The 14,763-nt window shown below is 40.5% G+C and overlaps 4 protein-coding genes across 7 annotated transcripts in view; 2 read left to right on the top strand and 2 right to left on the bottom strand.

The window, feature by feature from the left end:
* Window positions 1-14,763, top strand: part of nxf4 (nuclear export factor 4) — a 114,493-nt gene that overhangs the window by 40,421 nt on the left and 59,309 nt on the right. For 3 of the 4 annotated variants that reach the window (XR_001449962.3, XR_004303275.2, XM_002056554.4), the window contains exon 1: window positions 5,695-6,169. The gene's annotated coding sequence lies outside the window, so the exon portion shown is untranslated. Of the gene's footprint in view, window positions 1-1,550; window positions 1,637-5,694; window positions 6,170-14,763 lie in introns of those variants that run through there. The other variant, XR_011416196.1, reaches the window with a different exon arrangement.
* Window positions 6,489-10,862, bottom strand: CD98hc (CD98 heavy chain). The gene is made up of 6 exons (XM_002056561.4): window positions 10,609-10,862; window positions 10,378-10,408; window positions 10,067-10,165; window positions 9,171-9,355; window positions 7,839-9,112; window positions 6,489-7,167 (listed from the first exon to the last, which is right to left on the bottom strand). The coding sequence occupies exons 1-6, from the start codon at window positions 10,651-10,653 to the stop codon at window positions 6,915-6,917; spliced, it is 1,887 nt and encodes a 628-aa protein (XP_002056597.3). The 5' UTR covers window positions 10,654-10,862; the 3' UTR covers window positions 6,489-6,914.
* Os-C lies at window positions 11,999-12,638 on the top strand. The gene is made up of 2 exons (XM_002056560.4): window positions 11,999-12,142; window positions 12,194-12,638. The coding sequence occupies exons 1-2, from the start codon at window positions 12,053-12,055 to the stop codon at window positions 12,566-12,568; spliced, it is 465 nt and encodes a 154-aa protein (XP_002056596.1). The 5' UTR covers window positions 11,999-12,052; the 3' UTR covers window positions 12,569-12,638.
* Sfp84E (Seminal fluid protein 84E) lies at window positions 12,727-13,353 on the bottom strand. Its single transcript, XM_002056559.4, has 2 exons — window positions 13,336-13,353; window positions 12,727-13,268 (listed from the first exon to the last, which is right to left on the bottom strand). The coding sequence occupies exons 1-2, from the start codon at window positions 13,336-13,338 to the stop codon at window positions 12,810-12,812; spliced, it is 462 nt and encodes a 153-aa protein (XP_002056595.1). The 5' UTR covers window positions 13,339-13,353; the 3' UTR covers window positions 12,727-12,809.

Here is a 14,763-nt window from a genome sequence, read left to right as displayed (position 1 = left end):
CATCTGCAAGTTCAAAGGGTTACGAAGGCCACTCTTAATACATAAAATCGTTTTCACTTCAATCACAGTTTCACAGACGCTGCAACAGGTTTAGAGCCAGCTCTTTTTCGCTCTTTAAACAGAGTATCTATCGCTGCTAATAATCTAAGTGGGCTCTGCCCATGCTTGGCAACCTCTTACAGGGCATATGCAAGTCGACTTATCTCCCTCTCTGTCACTCTCTTAGTTAAGCATAATTGTTATGGGCTTTGCTTGACTAGTTAGTACAAATTGTTAACTAGTTGCTCGACTGACAATTACTTTGACATGAGAATTTAACACTCGAACGCCGGTCGACTTGGAAATGCAATTAGACAGCGTTCGAAGTAAGAGATCAGTCAAAGAACGAGTATAATAGAGTACTTTTACTTAAAACTAATTGACTATGATAGAGTACTTCATTTGTTTAAAATTAAAAGTATGCAAAATGCATGTTAACATTGTTTTAATTTTGATATCCTAATCTCTACAGGTCATTGGAAGTCTTAAATGATTTTCCTGATTTCTTCCATCTTATTTCTAGATATATTGACATGTACTAGCTTTCCAGGCTCCTTACAAACTTCGCCTATTCAATATATAGCTCTTAGAGAGTCTTAATTGTTTTCCCTGATTTCTTCCATGTTAATTCCAGATATGTTGACTTCTACTAGCCTATCATGCTACTTACATGCTCCAACTATAACGTATTTAGGTCTATAGATAAAATCGCTCGAAATCGCTCCTTGATCAATTTCAGCAATTGCTAGCTTTAATGTTGTTTAGAGTGGGGATTTCTACTTCAATATGCTGAATAAGGTCACTCGTTCATTTTCTGGTCGCGAACTAAATCGGGAATTTAGTTCACTCGTTCAGTTATTCAGTCGGTCATGAACAATTCGCTTAATTTAGTTATGCTGTCGATTATGAACGGTTATATTTTCTGTTCAGTTATTTTTCATGTTTTCAGCTGCAAAAAAATGTTATATTTTGTACTTATTTTACTCAACCAGTGATCAAAGATTATTACAAGTTGTAAGTTACAACTCAACTAATCAAAAGTGAACTTGAAATCCCGCTATCTGTTTTGTTTATTAAGAACTGAACATCTTAAAAGAATGCATCTTTCATGAACGGCTGAACTGCTGAGTTGCATACATCGTGCATGAACGACAGAGCCAGAATCAAGAGTGTATCGTTCATGACCGACTGAACGAGTACGCAATACATCGTTCATGACCCACTAAATAGCTAAATAGTGAACAAAATGACCGATTCAGTTCACTAATCACTGAATAAGTTCAGTAGTTCATTTTGATGATTCGGTCAATCGAACTTGGTGTGAACACAACAATACTATTGTTTCAAGTATTTCTATTATTCTACATGAAAAAATATCATACGCCTCTAATTTTTATATTTTTCAAGCTCAAATTATTTGTTAAACAAATATTCCAAAAATATACTAATACAGTTATATGCTACACCTTCTTCTTCTTCTTCCATTTCTTCTTCTTCATTTACATTTCCAGGTGATTATTTGGGATCATTTGCACCCAATGGGCTCCACATTAAAATTGATTACCAGCGACACCCTTAATTGGACTGCATTTTGCGCGTAAGTGAGAAATGATTTGGCCTCCTCTTCTTCTTGAATGCTCCAAGTGATCTTTAAATATTTAACGCGTCTTTTTTTGTCGTATTATTTGTTGCTGATTTGCTGGCAAATTTGTGGCCTGTGCGAATCAAAGTAGCGCGAAGCCCGACAAATTGGGCTTAATGACAAATTGGGTGCCAAAAATTAAGCCCAGGACTCGAGAGGCCATCAAAGATGCGCAGTTAAATAATTTAAGGCACACGATCCGAACAAACAAAAAAGATGCAGACGCAGAGGATGCAAACACAATCTGCATATAAAAGACGGTAAAGGGCAAAACCTTTTATAAGACCAAGCAAAGAACGTTGTGTGGGGGGAGTGGCGGGAGGGGGTGGCTGGGTTACGTTAGGAACAGGTTACAGAGTTTGGAGCGGAGGCACTTTTGTGCATACAGTGGAGGCTCTGTTGAGTGGACGTAAGCTGGAAAACAATCGATGGAGCTGTCGAATATATCGATAAATTTGGTGTTTTGAGAACTATCGATGATTATTTTTTGTAACCTTCGATGTTTTCCCAGCTTGAACACTTTTATTAAATGCAGTAATTTTTTTTTTTGGCATTTTCTTGGAAATTAATATGTCTCTAAACTTCCAATCATCATCGGAAGGTATTATTGTTTAAAGACAATATTTCGAAAAACCAAACGAGCCGCAAGACATCAATTTGATTGAAATGTTACCTATTTTTAGAGAATAAATCTGTTTCTTGTTAATGTAACTAAGGTCTTCCACTATTTTTATACCCTGAACCCATTAAAAATGGGTATAAGGGTATTTTGTATTTGTGCGAAATCCAAATGTATGTAACAGGCAGAAGGAAGCATCTTCTTGATCAGCATCAATAGCCGAGTCGATCTAGCCATGTCCGTCTGTCTGTCCGTCCGTCCGTCCGTTCGTCCGTATGTATGAACGCAAGGATCTCAGAACCTATAAAAGATAGAGACTTGAATTTAGATGTAGGTGCTCCTAGCTCCCGCGCAGATCGAGTTTATTTTCGATAATCGATAACTTACTCCGTTTCCAAGCAATCGATAAAAATCGATATCGATATCCTGTGTTTTGGGCAATTTTGGTAAATAATAAGAGCTGGAGTCTCCAAACTTGACATATAGCTTCTTAAATAAAATTTATATATGCATTTGATGTTGAAGGAAGAGGGTTCAGGGAATCCCCTAGTCGGGAGCTCCCGACTAGAAACTCTTACTTGTTATTTATGAAAAATTGCTACTATCGACATTTTGCTTAAAAGCAATCGAAAATATCGATTGTCTCAGATAACGATTTTTTCGAACCGAATTTCCACTATGGCTATCCGTTATTTTTACCGACAAGTGGAGTCTACATTCGCAGAGCATTCACTGTAGCACTCTCTATTGGAGTTGGGTTCGAATGGCTTGTGCGAGTAATTGACGCTTGCATGCAAATTGAAAAGCAGTCCGGAACAGGCGAGGAGGACCTGAACGGCCAGCAGGATCTGGAACCGGAGGAGCTGGAGCCAGTCGGGAACTGTGGATGGGGGTCTGATTGAGCGCCAGGTTGATGCATTTTAAAACAAATTGGCACAGTTTGTGAAAGTGGACAGTGTCGGAGTTGTTATTGTTAACGTTGTTGTTGTTGTTGTGGCATGTTTTGTCACTCAATTAGATGCAACTCATTTAGTCGAAAAACACATTTGGCCATAATTTGTGTGTGCACAAAATGTTAATCAAAGCCTGATGGCTTTTTTAGGCCAACTAATCAGGCTGCCTGGCGTCGATTGTGGGAGTACACGCGGGAAGGAGGTGGGGGGAGTGGTCTGTCCAACGTTCGCTCCAATTAATATGCAAAATTTATGCATGGGAAAGTTCAAAAACAAACGAGCAACAACATGAATGGGAAAGGCAGGAAACGGGGAAAAATGAAAATGCGAACGCGATAAAAAATCGATACAAATTAGCTGCGATGTTGTTGTTGTTGTTCTTGTTTTTCTGTAGATTGAACAAAAACAAGTGCTGCATATGTGGCATATACATTTTGGCTTCTTTTATTGTTGTCATTTTAACACCCGTGCTATAGAATTTTCAATAAATTTGAAATTGAGTTAATATAGACAAGAACGAGTGGGCGACAAGTAGATGCCCTGTATGCACGGTGCATATAATAAACGCTTCCTAACATTCGTTACCAAAAAACTATTCTCAAATAACTTCCGTGTTAATAGTGCAGGAGCCAGAAGTTGGCATTTACTTGAGCGCACATGCCAAATTGGGTATTTATAACTCGTATATTCCTCGGGATATGCTTGAAAAACCTATGCTGAGAATCGATATTTTTCGATCTTGCGAAAGTATGTGTGAGTTATTGGTAGAAGTTAAATGAACTTGTTTTGTGTGTTAGTCAAGAAACTATATTACAATTTTAAAGTCGCCAGCTCTGGTATGCTCTGAGCTGAGTTGGGCTCAAGCGGACAGACAGATATAGCTTTATCTTAAATCTAAAATCGGCTGTTCAGCAATAAATATTTATATTCATGCCTTTGCCTCTGTTAGATTCATTTGCAGCCAATACACCCTCTCATTGGCCAGTTTTAATGAGTATAGCTTATACGGATCACACTTGATATAATCTGCATACAGACTTCCAATGTATACCCCGCCCCTCCTCCACTCACTGTCATTTTTGGGTGTTAATGGGTTAAGCTTTGCGGCTTGCGGGGGTTGGTGACTGTTGGGGGTTGCATGTTGCAATTAAATTAGTGCGGCCGGACGAAGGCGCAGGGTTTGTTTGGCATCTGCGTTTGATGGAAAAGTTGTTGCGACAGAATAATTGCAAGTGCAAGTGCCGCTTGTATCTGTATCTTACGGATGCTGGGGCAGGCACGAATGCACAGCGTGCTAACCAAAAGTTTACCAAGATGATGATGATGAGGATAAAGATAATGATGATGACCTGCGCAACAATAGTTTGCATCTCACAGCTCGCAGATACAAATGTTGAAGTTTTTCTGATTATACTCTCTATAAAAGTTGAAAAGGGTATATTAGTGACCACTTCTATATCTATATCTATATCTATATCTATATCTATATCTATATCTATATCTATATCTATATCTATATCTATATCTATATCTATATCTATATCTATATCTATATCTATATCTATATCTATATCTATATCTATATCTATATCTATATCTATATCTATATCTATATCTATATCTATATCTATATCTATATCTATATCTATATCTATATCTATATCTATATCTATATCTATATCTATATCTATATCTATATCTATATCTATATCTATATCTATATCTATATCTATATCTATATCTATATCTATATCTATATCCATATCTATATCTTTGTCTATATATACATATAGAGTATTGCGCGGTCGGTTGCACTTCATGGCAAGGTTTTCACTTGTTTTAGTTTTAGTTGCTGTTGTTGTTGTTGTTGTTGTAGCTGGTCTGCCGCAATCAACTGCATTTCATGTTGCGGTTGCTTCTAACAACTTGGCCAAGCGGAGGCAAGTGTGTGTGCGTGTGTGTATCTAATCACATTAGCACGTGCGCATATCCTTTTGGCCCTGTGGCCGAGCAGCTCCCCAGGCTGTCATTGCCTAAGCTAAACTAAAAACATTTTGGGCGCTTTGTTTTTGCCTCATTTCGCTTTGTCGATTTTGATTATTTGTCTGTGGTTGCGTTCGCCTTTTGTTTTGCTGGCTTTTCGGCAACTATTTGAAACTCAAAAGTTGGGTGCCCCTCCGCCCAAACGCACACTCACGTATGCCAATTGCGTTGCAGTTTCTTTCGTGTGGTTCAAAGTTTTCAACAAAGGAAGACAAATTTAAAAGTATTGTGTAGTTTGGGAAACTGCCGTCGATTGGGCGCGCAGTTCAAAATGTGCACGCGGTGTCTCGGCTAAGCATGTGCATATCGACCTATCGATAGATTGGAAAATAACAGGGCAACAACAGCAGCTGTTACTACACAGTGCTGGCTGTTAATAACAGGTCAGTGCAGTGTAAGCTCTCGGCAGACCATATGATTTTTGCAGACATACAAATTGTGTCCAAAACTAAATTTTACGAGAATGTTGAACAAACACCGCGAAATCAATTTTTAAGAAAATTATGTGTAAAAGCAACCGTAGCAATTTTAGCACAAGTTGTCAAACCTAACAAGCGCGTGCATGATCGCACAAATTCTTGAAGTTGTGCTTATTTTAGTTGTGCCGTGTGTGGGCCTACATAACAAACTGATAAAAAGAATCGGTAGGGTGCAACTACATATAAAAAGCGTGCTGCAAATTAGTGATTTTGTGCAATAAAATGCAGTGTAAAATATAGTTGATGGTGCATATAATTATAAACACAAAAGATCCAAACGTATAGAAGCTGGCGGCGCACCGCTGCATGCGCTGCAGGGTGCGGGGCAAACTGTGTTTGTTATCATTTCGTGGCGGCCGCAGTCAGCGACTTGTGTTACCAGGAGTTTGCACGGGTAAGTGGTGGGGTAGCCTTTGTTTATGAGCTCGCAAAGAACATTCTCATAGATGCCCGTTCATATATTAAGCAATAAGAAATGTGGCAACGCGATTCTGCACCCAATTTAACAGTGTTCGCCGCCCTTCTGGGCGTTGCCAATGTTTTCTTTCGAGAACTCTCTGGCCACACGGGAAAGATGCTCAGAAAAGCCCAAAAGGAGAAAACTATTTCTTTGAAATTTCCAAATAAACGCAATAGACCCCAATAGGCCCATATGGCACGCTTCTTTAGCGCATCCCACGGCCTTCAACAATATGTGCAGTTAAATGAAACAATTGTTCTTAAATGCAAGCAGTAAATATTTATTCTTTATATTTTCAAGCAAACGGCTAACAAAACAATCTACGCATTTATATTATTTTGGGCACGAGTATTTTTTCTACGCAATTTAAAGTTGTTTAAGCAAGCGTTTAAAGTTAATACATAATTTTTTGTAGTTATAGTACAGTGAAAGCTCTATTAATGAACTCTTTCTTTGGCTAAGCAAAAGTTTTCAAATACAATTAGCTCGTGATATTTTAAAATTTCAATGTTAATAATTTCAAAATCAAATTCTAGCTTATTGGGAATATTTTCGAATATTTTTAGAATTTCGAAACTTTGTTTTTTAACATTTTGCTGGACATATCTTTAAGGCGAACATCATCTGTCTTCCCGCTCAAAGAACCTTCACTGTACATGTATATAATTTTCTTGGCTTTTTACTCGCTCTTGACCGGCACATAGGTCAAAACGATGGTCGAGTGCGGTGCCACCTGGAGCTCGTTGAGATTGACCTTGGTCGACTGTGCCACCTTTGTGGCATTGGCATTGCCGTTGTTGTTGTTGTAGTTCTCACTCAAATATGAGACGGTCATCTTGTCGGGCAGCTTGTGGTCGGCGGTAAAGTTGCTTAAATGCGGCAAATCGGTGGGATTAAAGATGACAAAAAAGCCGGGACTGCCAGACTTGATTCTGTAAATGGGCAAGAGATTAGAAAAATATTTGAGACAAAATGGAAAAGAAATTGTAAGATGCAAATGAAATAAATTAGATCCATTGGAAAAGCATTAAAATATGGGAAAATGTCAAAGGACCTTCAAATACTAATTAGGTTATAATTAGAGGAGAATACTATATGAGAAGAGGGAAAAGAAATTGTTGAAAGAGGGATAATGTCAAATGCAATAAATGATATCTTATTAGCAAAGTAATAATTAATACAAGTGAAATATTCAAAGAAACATTCTTCATAGGGTCGAATTGGAGAGGGATACTAATAATAAATGTGGAAGTTCTACTATAAATTGAGACTAGAAAAATACATATAACATATGTCAAATGAAATAAATGATATCCAATTAGAAAATAATTAAAGGTCCTTCGCATGCTAATTAGGTTGTGATTGGACATGGCTAATTATAATAAAGGACAGGAGAAAGTCTACTACAAATGGAATAGAAAGTTCTTTCATATTAATTGCAGTCAATAATTTGAAAGTGATTAATTAAAAGATGAAAGAATCTCCAAGTCAATAGTTAAATATGCCTCAATACCTTTGCCTTTAAAATGTTAGCGTAAAGAGTGAGAAAGTTGGATTAGTTTAGATATATGTGACAGATGGCGAGAGGTTTTGGTTGTCTCACCTGGAGTAGGCAATGAGCTGGTCGACCTCGAAGACCTGCAGCTCGCCGTGCATGTAGGAGGGCGAGAGGCGCAGCTGTTGGATTTGGCTGTAGGTCGGCTCACTGACATTCGCATACTCAATGGAGTCGACGGGCACCACGGGCACGCCGGGCAGCAGGGACATGAACAGGGCCAGCGCGGAGGGATGGGAGGATGTGTCCACGTAGACATCGGCAAAGTTCCACTGCAGCCAGCTGGTGTTGGCGGTGTCCATGAATGTTTGCTGCAGCTGCTGCTGCAGCTTCTTGTTTGTCTTGGATGAGCTGAGTGTGCGTATGAACTCGCCATACATGGGCAGATCAATGCCCAGAGCGTCGCCCGCTTGGCTCAGCACGTAGGCCTCGGGCCGTATAATGTCCTCGGCCACTGAGAGGAATGCATCGTCAGAGACATTTTTCACCATGCCCAAATAGTCGTAGAGCACATCGCCTAATCCGCTCTGGAATGTGGTCTGGCTGTGCGTATAGAAGCCGTAGTCGACCATGTTGAGCTCCTTGGTGGTATGCGAGATCTCCTCGTCGGCCAAATTATCGTTGATCAGATAGAATTTGGTATTCTTCAGGCGGAAGCCCTGCACACCAAGTCCAACCAAATGCTGAAGCACGCCGCCAAGTTCTCGCCGCACCAGCGTCGAGTTCATCTTAAGATCATAGTTGCCTTCTCCGAACTGTGACAGCACATAGCTGCCCTCCAGTTGCGTCCAAGCGCTGCTGTTGCCGCCCACCTTTTTCCAGTTGTTTGGCGGCTCGCTGCCTGCGGCCTTCACCCAGACAAATGCGGCGCGTTGCTCCTCGTTGGCCAGGGCATCGCGCATTAGCTGGGAGCTGTTGCTCACATAGTTGGGCGTCAGGTCGAGTATAATCTTTATGTCGCTGGGCTTGTAGAGATCCACGAGCTGCTTGATTTGTGCCTCCACATCGGGTTTCTTGACCTCGTACGTCTGCCCGGCAGGCAGCTCGTAAATGGCACCCGAGGCAAATAGTTTTTGGGCGGCCTGAACATCCTCCGGCTTGAAATCGGCCACATGGCCAAATTTGGCGTGTAGTCCACGCTTGTACCAGGGCAGTGGCTGTGGTGCCGCACACTTGGGTGCTCCGATTATGATCAGTATGGCGCCCACCAGCATGCCCACCCAAATGAGCCAGAAGCTCACAAAGAATATCCAACGCAAACGCACCCAGAACGGATCGTTGGCGTACTTCAGCAGCTCCTCCTTGCTCATGCCAGTGAAGGACTGTGGAGATTTGGATTTTAATTGACTCTTCACCCCTCTCTCTTTCTCTCGCACTCACCTGCTTGCCGCCGTTGAGATTCCCGATATCTATCTTCGCATCGCCATTTTGATGATCGCCCTTGATAAATTTGACCTCGTCTCGACGCTCCGCTAGCTTTTCATCGGCTGCGCCTGTGCCCAACATTTCCTCATCGGCGCCATCGGCTACAAAACTCTCCTCTTTTACCATCTCGACTGCTAAAGCTGTTGATTAAAGCAAATAACGGAAATTGCCATTCATTAGCATCAATTGAATTTGTCTCTGTGTGCGAATGTGTGTGTGAGCGAGATCAGCGTTGCCAGTACCGCCAATTTCCAGTCGAACCCGATTTTGGCTGCAATTGTAGCTATTTTCCCGCTTATTCTTAGCATAAAATTCAGCTAGAAGTCGCTTTCTCTTTGCTACTCAAAAGTTGGCATCTCTTGCCTGTAAGATTGACGCGTGCATTTTTTCGCATTCGAGGTTAGGTCATTTTACACACACGTCCACGTTAATGAAATTTTACGCGAATTCCGAGCATATTTCTATAAATTATCTGCTTTTACTTCATTTACATTTTCAGTTCTGTAATTCCTTTTAGTACGTCGCTGCTGCTGGTACTAACATTTTTCCCTTTACGTCGAGCGACGCGTTGCTGACGTCACTGGCTTCACAGTTTTTTGTTTTGAGCTGTGCTTTTTTTTATTAATGGAAAATCAATACATGCAACACATTTCCTTTATCTAGGCGCATTCTTGATAAGGCCACAGACACACAGCACAGGCTCTCACACATCTACATATATACTCACACACACACACGTACACACCCCACCCACATTTTTCGCATTAAATGCAGACATCTGTGGCTTGTCTTACATCAGCCAATGGGCGTGTATGCTTGCTTTAGACAATGGCTTCAAATTTCATACATACCTTCTTGATTGTTTTTGTTATGTGCTGGCAATATTTCTTCTGCAATTACTTTGTAAACCTCCGTAGACTCAACTACTGCTTCTTGGTTTTGTGCGACAACTGTGCGAGTTAATTGCAAAAAAGATTCTATGAGTATGGCCTGTTAAAAATGTTAGGTAACATAACAGCAACTATTACATTTACAGTAGCTGTACTGTTACTGACAGTGAGCATGCAGTTAACATCGCGCTGTTAGGCTTGATAAAAACTTCTGGATAATAATGCTGCAAATTAAATTAAAAATGGTTCAAGCAAATACTTTGATTACTTACCAGCGACTGTAACGGGCAGTGTCACCGAACTCTGTAATACAAATTTTATTTGATTATCGAGGCATATGCTGTTAGTTGGAGGAGTTCTGTTATGAGCGGAGCAAGTCTGTTAAGTGGCCCTTGCCATTAGGCGGCGTACAGTATGGCAACACCAACAGAGTGCGCGGCAATTTTGAATGTTGTAACATAATATGATATGATATAATATAAGTATATTGCCACGTGGCTCACCTTGTTAGCAGCTCCAATGTGTTTGAGGCGGGAAAACAAATTCATTTTGAAGCAGGTATTTCAAAGAAAATAACAGCACCTGAAAGTATGGGTGTTCCACTTGTCAAATTGTAGATAGAACAATTTTTTATAATTTATTTGATATCAAGTTGAAGTCCAGAAATGTATTAAATCTTTGGATAGCGTATTTTATGTGATCAGCTAGTTTCACTTATTACACTTGCTTTTCAAAATCGACACTATTTTTATTAAAGTTTGCGTTTCTTTCCGCCTTCACTGACTGTCCGAAAGCGGGTCTCAATCAAAACTAAAACTGCATCTGCGACCGAGTCTCAAACAACTCTCGATTCCAATCAACTGCGTTGTCAATAATGTGGTTGTTGCTGCTGTTGCTGCTGTTGCTGCCGTTGCAGCAGCCGCATTTGATTTAATAATAATATCCCCACATCCACACACAAAGGCAGGCGCACGCTTAAATTACAATTTATGTGCCTGCGGCAGTTGCCGGCCACAAACTACCTGGTCCCAATAAAGCGAACTGGAGTCGCGTCGCATCGCATCTTACCTGAGAATGTGCGAATCGCCAAAGTTGTTGACCGCTTGGCTGCTGTCTGTCAATGCCCTTTCAGTGGGTATTACGATTTTGACAATAGATTTGTTCAACGCATTGAATGGGACCTAAAGCAGCATATATGTATTTATATATATATATATCCCCCCCTCTCACTCTCGCTCGATCTCTCTTTCTCTCCCTGTCTATATTTACATATAAATGGACAAATATATATATATCGGCGCCGAACCGAATTCTCTACGAATAATATATTAAATAAACAAATACCATAATAAAATATTTTTTATTGAATTTTAACCGCAACTTTCCAATTGCTAGTCCGGCACATGGACACTTAAAGGGAAACTTGGGCAATAATCTGAGCTTCTCAGCTTCATCAATAAGTATAAAAAGATGATGATCTTGAGTTTCTATAGTAATTTGTTGCTAAGGCTCAAGCTGTATTGATAAAAGAGTAGCAGAAAAAAATCAGATGTGCCCGCAAGAGTATTCACTAGTCGGCAGTCAAAAGAAAAAACATTGCTTTCTTCTTTTGTTTGCTTTTCTGAGCTGGGCTGGGCCCGGACTGTGCACAAAAACTGCACTCGTTGGCGCATTCCATGACCAAAAAGAGAAGCAAATAAATTTTGAAGTTTGATGCTTTCAAGTTCGACCTGGCGGGTTCTTGTTGTTGACCTTTTAAAATGGTCACAAACTGTGCCGTCAACGTGCCAGCAAATATGCAGCTCTAACTTCAATTTAAAGTACGCAAATTGATCAATTTGATGGCATTTTGTGACATGCAAAGCCCATTGAAATTAATCCCATTAAAACAAAGCAGCGGCTGGGGCCTATAAATGCGGCTGCCAAGTCTGACAGATCGCAAGTTCAATGGCAATCCATGTGGGACGTCAGTTGCTCCTTGCAGCGCTCCTCATGCTGCTGCAGCTGTGCATTAGCCCGATCGAGGCCCGGCCAAAGGTAATATAAGCCAGAGCACCTCTTAATTAAAATAAAACCATTTGTACCTAGGAGCCCAAGCCTGAGAATTCTGGCGATGGCATGAACAAGGCTCAGGGCGATGGCGATGGCGATGACGACGATGATTCCTCCTCGGAGGAAACCGTTGAGGATTCGGATGAGGGCCGCGGACGACGACGACGTCGCGATGCCAGCCAGATGGCTGAACGTGCCGGCATCCCGGGCCTGCCCGATCCCGCAACAATCATCAAGTTAGCGCAACTCTTTCAATCGGTGGGCGAGCAGATTGTGCCCATTCTGCTAGAAGCCGTCCTGCCCTCCAGCGATCCGTCTGGCGAACGCCGGGCCAGAGACTTGCAGCTGCTGAAGAACTTTAAGCGCACTCTGGAAGTCTATTCCGATGAGTTGCAGCCGCACGCTATGTAATTCGATTCCATCTAAAACCATAGTTGAGCGGCAATAAATTTGTCAACCGCTTAATTTCAAAATAAGAAAAGTCGCTGGTTCGAATCTATTTCCCAGCAAGCCAGTTTTGTGGTTCCAATCCTGTTTCGTCACACGGATTCGCATTTAAAAGGAAGACATTTATTATTTGTAACAAGTTGTCTCTTCTAAAGGCAATTTATATATTTGAGAAATGAAACGGAATTTCCGGGTTCGAACCGGCTTAAATGTCGCTCGTGTATATGAAAAGGCTGTGAAAATCCTTCAGTTTCTGGCAACTGCGTTCGACCTTATCTAAAACGTAGTCGAGTAGTAAATCAATTGTAGTCGGCAGATCGGTGCTGCAATACAGATTGCCGGCTACAATGTTGGGCACGAGGGGCTGCATTTCGGTCACATTGCATACCGAGTCCAGGCGTTCCGTAATAGCCTTCACAATGCTCTTAATCACCTCAAAATCCAAAAAGTTCCACTTGAAAATCGTCTCACAATATTTGAAAAACGGTGGAATTTCTGTTACCGCTGGAGTTGTCGGGGGCGGAGTTGTACCTTTTGAGGCTTTCGGCTTATTGCCCTTACCCTTACCCTTGCCCTTATTATTGCCCTTGGCCTTAGTCATAGACTTGTCCTCTCCCAGGACTTGGAGCAGCAGCAGACACAGCAACAAAATTGTTATGACACGCTGTCAAATATCGAACGGAATACTCTATTAGGGAAAACTTTTAACTAGCTGCTAATGTTCAACTTACCATTTTGCTAGAGACCCGACTATGTTATGCAGCTATGGCTGAAATGATAGACCTAGAAATAGACATTTTCTTAAACCATATTCAATATAATTATATGCTAATTTGTTACGCTGATTAGTTGTAGGTCTTCAAGTTCTGAAAAGCTTTTCGTTTCCTTTTATTTGCTTGGTGAAATTTGCATAAATAATATTATTCGAATTTTAGTTACGATTTCTGTGCAAACAGTTTTCTTTTCACCAGTTCCGGGTACTTTCAACAAGTGCTGAAGCTTTATTTCACTAATTTTAAACAAATTAAAATATTAATACAAATTATGCCTGAAAGTATGCACTGTAAAAACTGTTATAATTAATTTGCCGCAATTTTGTATATGGCGCTGCACTTTGGTTGTGCTGGTTTTTAACAACAGAGGGCGCTTCCACAGTTGTCATTGTGCAGGCAGAAGGAATATGTATATTCTTGATCAGAACGAGCCTTTCGTCCGTCTGTTTTACCCCTCGAGCTATGAAACTACAAGAGCTGAAGACTTTTTTTTGTAAGTGTATATATACCTGATTATTAAAAAGTTGACTATTAACTAATATAGGCAGCTTAAGCTAGATATATATGGGGAGAATACATTTAACAAGAATTACTGTTGATTAGTCTAAGGTCTACAAGGTTAGGGCTATAAAGAGAACCTTTTTATACCCTGAATCCATTAAAAATGGATATAAGGGTATATTGTATTTGTGCAAAATCCAAATGTATGTAACAGGCAGAAGGAAGCATCTCCGACCCACTAGTCGAGAGCTCCTGACTAGAACCTCTTACTTGTTTAATTCTGCTGATGATAGCAATGACTTTTGTGTTCGAGAATCCTATCAGGTACATCCTGTGAATGGCACCGTTTGAATCTTCGCTTTCTTGCCCTAGAGAAAGAAGCCCCAGAAATGGGGCACATAATTCTTGTTCTTCCAGGAGAAGCAATGTATTTCGCTGGGTTGGAATGAAAGTCAAGATATTTAAAGTATCTGCCATTTTGAAATTATTGATTGATTGATTTCAAGTTATGGTTTTTTAGATGCACCGAACTTGGCATGTTGGTCCTTTCTTATTTTTTTGTTTAAATATTAGATGTTTATTAAGGTCGCTAATAACCCTATGCTCCAGTTAAGTTCGCCAGGTTGTTATAGAAAATCGGCAATTCGGGACTGAACTTGGGGTATCTCCTGGCCATCGAATCCTGTTCAATTAATATTCTATATCTGTGTATACAACTGAGTATGTAAGGAGTCCTAGACCTATAAATAGATTCCTAATCGGGACAATTTTATAGCTCTGAGCAACTTAACTTTTGCCCTGCCCGCTTTGCTATTTCTATTTATTGCACTGGCGCCTTTTACGTGGGCTGCTTGTGTCTCGTGTGCAATAGGATATCTTCTGCTG

The sequence above is a fragment of the Drosophila virilis genome, chromosome 2, assembly GCF_030788295.1.
Source record: "Drosophila virilis strain 15010-1051.87 chromosome 2, Dvir_AGI_RSII-ME, whole genome shotgun sequence".
NCBI classification, from domain to species: domain Eukaryota; kingdom Metazoa; phylum Arthropoda; class Insecta; order Diptera; family Drosophilidae; genus Drosophila; species Drosophila virilis.
The sequence above is the reverse complement of the archived record's forward strand: the minus strand, read 5'-3'. Positions and strand labels throughout refer to the sequence as shown.

Coding starts and splice junctions, on each gene's coding strand:
- CD98hc (XM_002056561.4), bottom strand. CDS start 10,653: ATGAATTTGTTTTCCCGCCTCAAACACATTGGAGCTGCTAACAAG. Junction 9,356..10,066: donor TAACAAAAACAATCAAGAAG/GTATGTATGAAA, acceptor TTTAATCAACAG/CTTTAGCAGTCGAGATGGTA. Junction 7,168..7,838: donor CAGCTCATTGCCTACTCCAG/GTGAGACAACCA, acceptor GCCCATTTACAG/AATCAAGTCTGGCAGTCCCG.
- Os-C (XM_002056560.4), top strand. CDS start 12,053: ATGGCAATCCATGTGGGACGTCAGTTGCTCCTTGCAGCGCTCCTCATG. Junction 12,143..12,193: donor CGATCGAGGCCCGGCCAAAG/GTAATATAAGCC, acceptor ATTTGTACCTAG/GAGCCCAAGCCTGAGAATTC.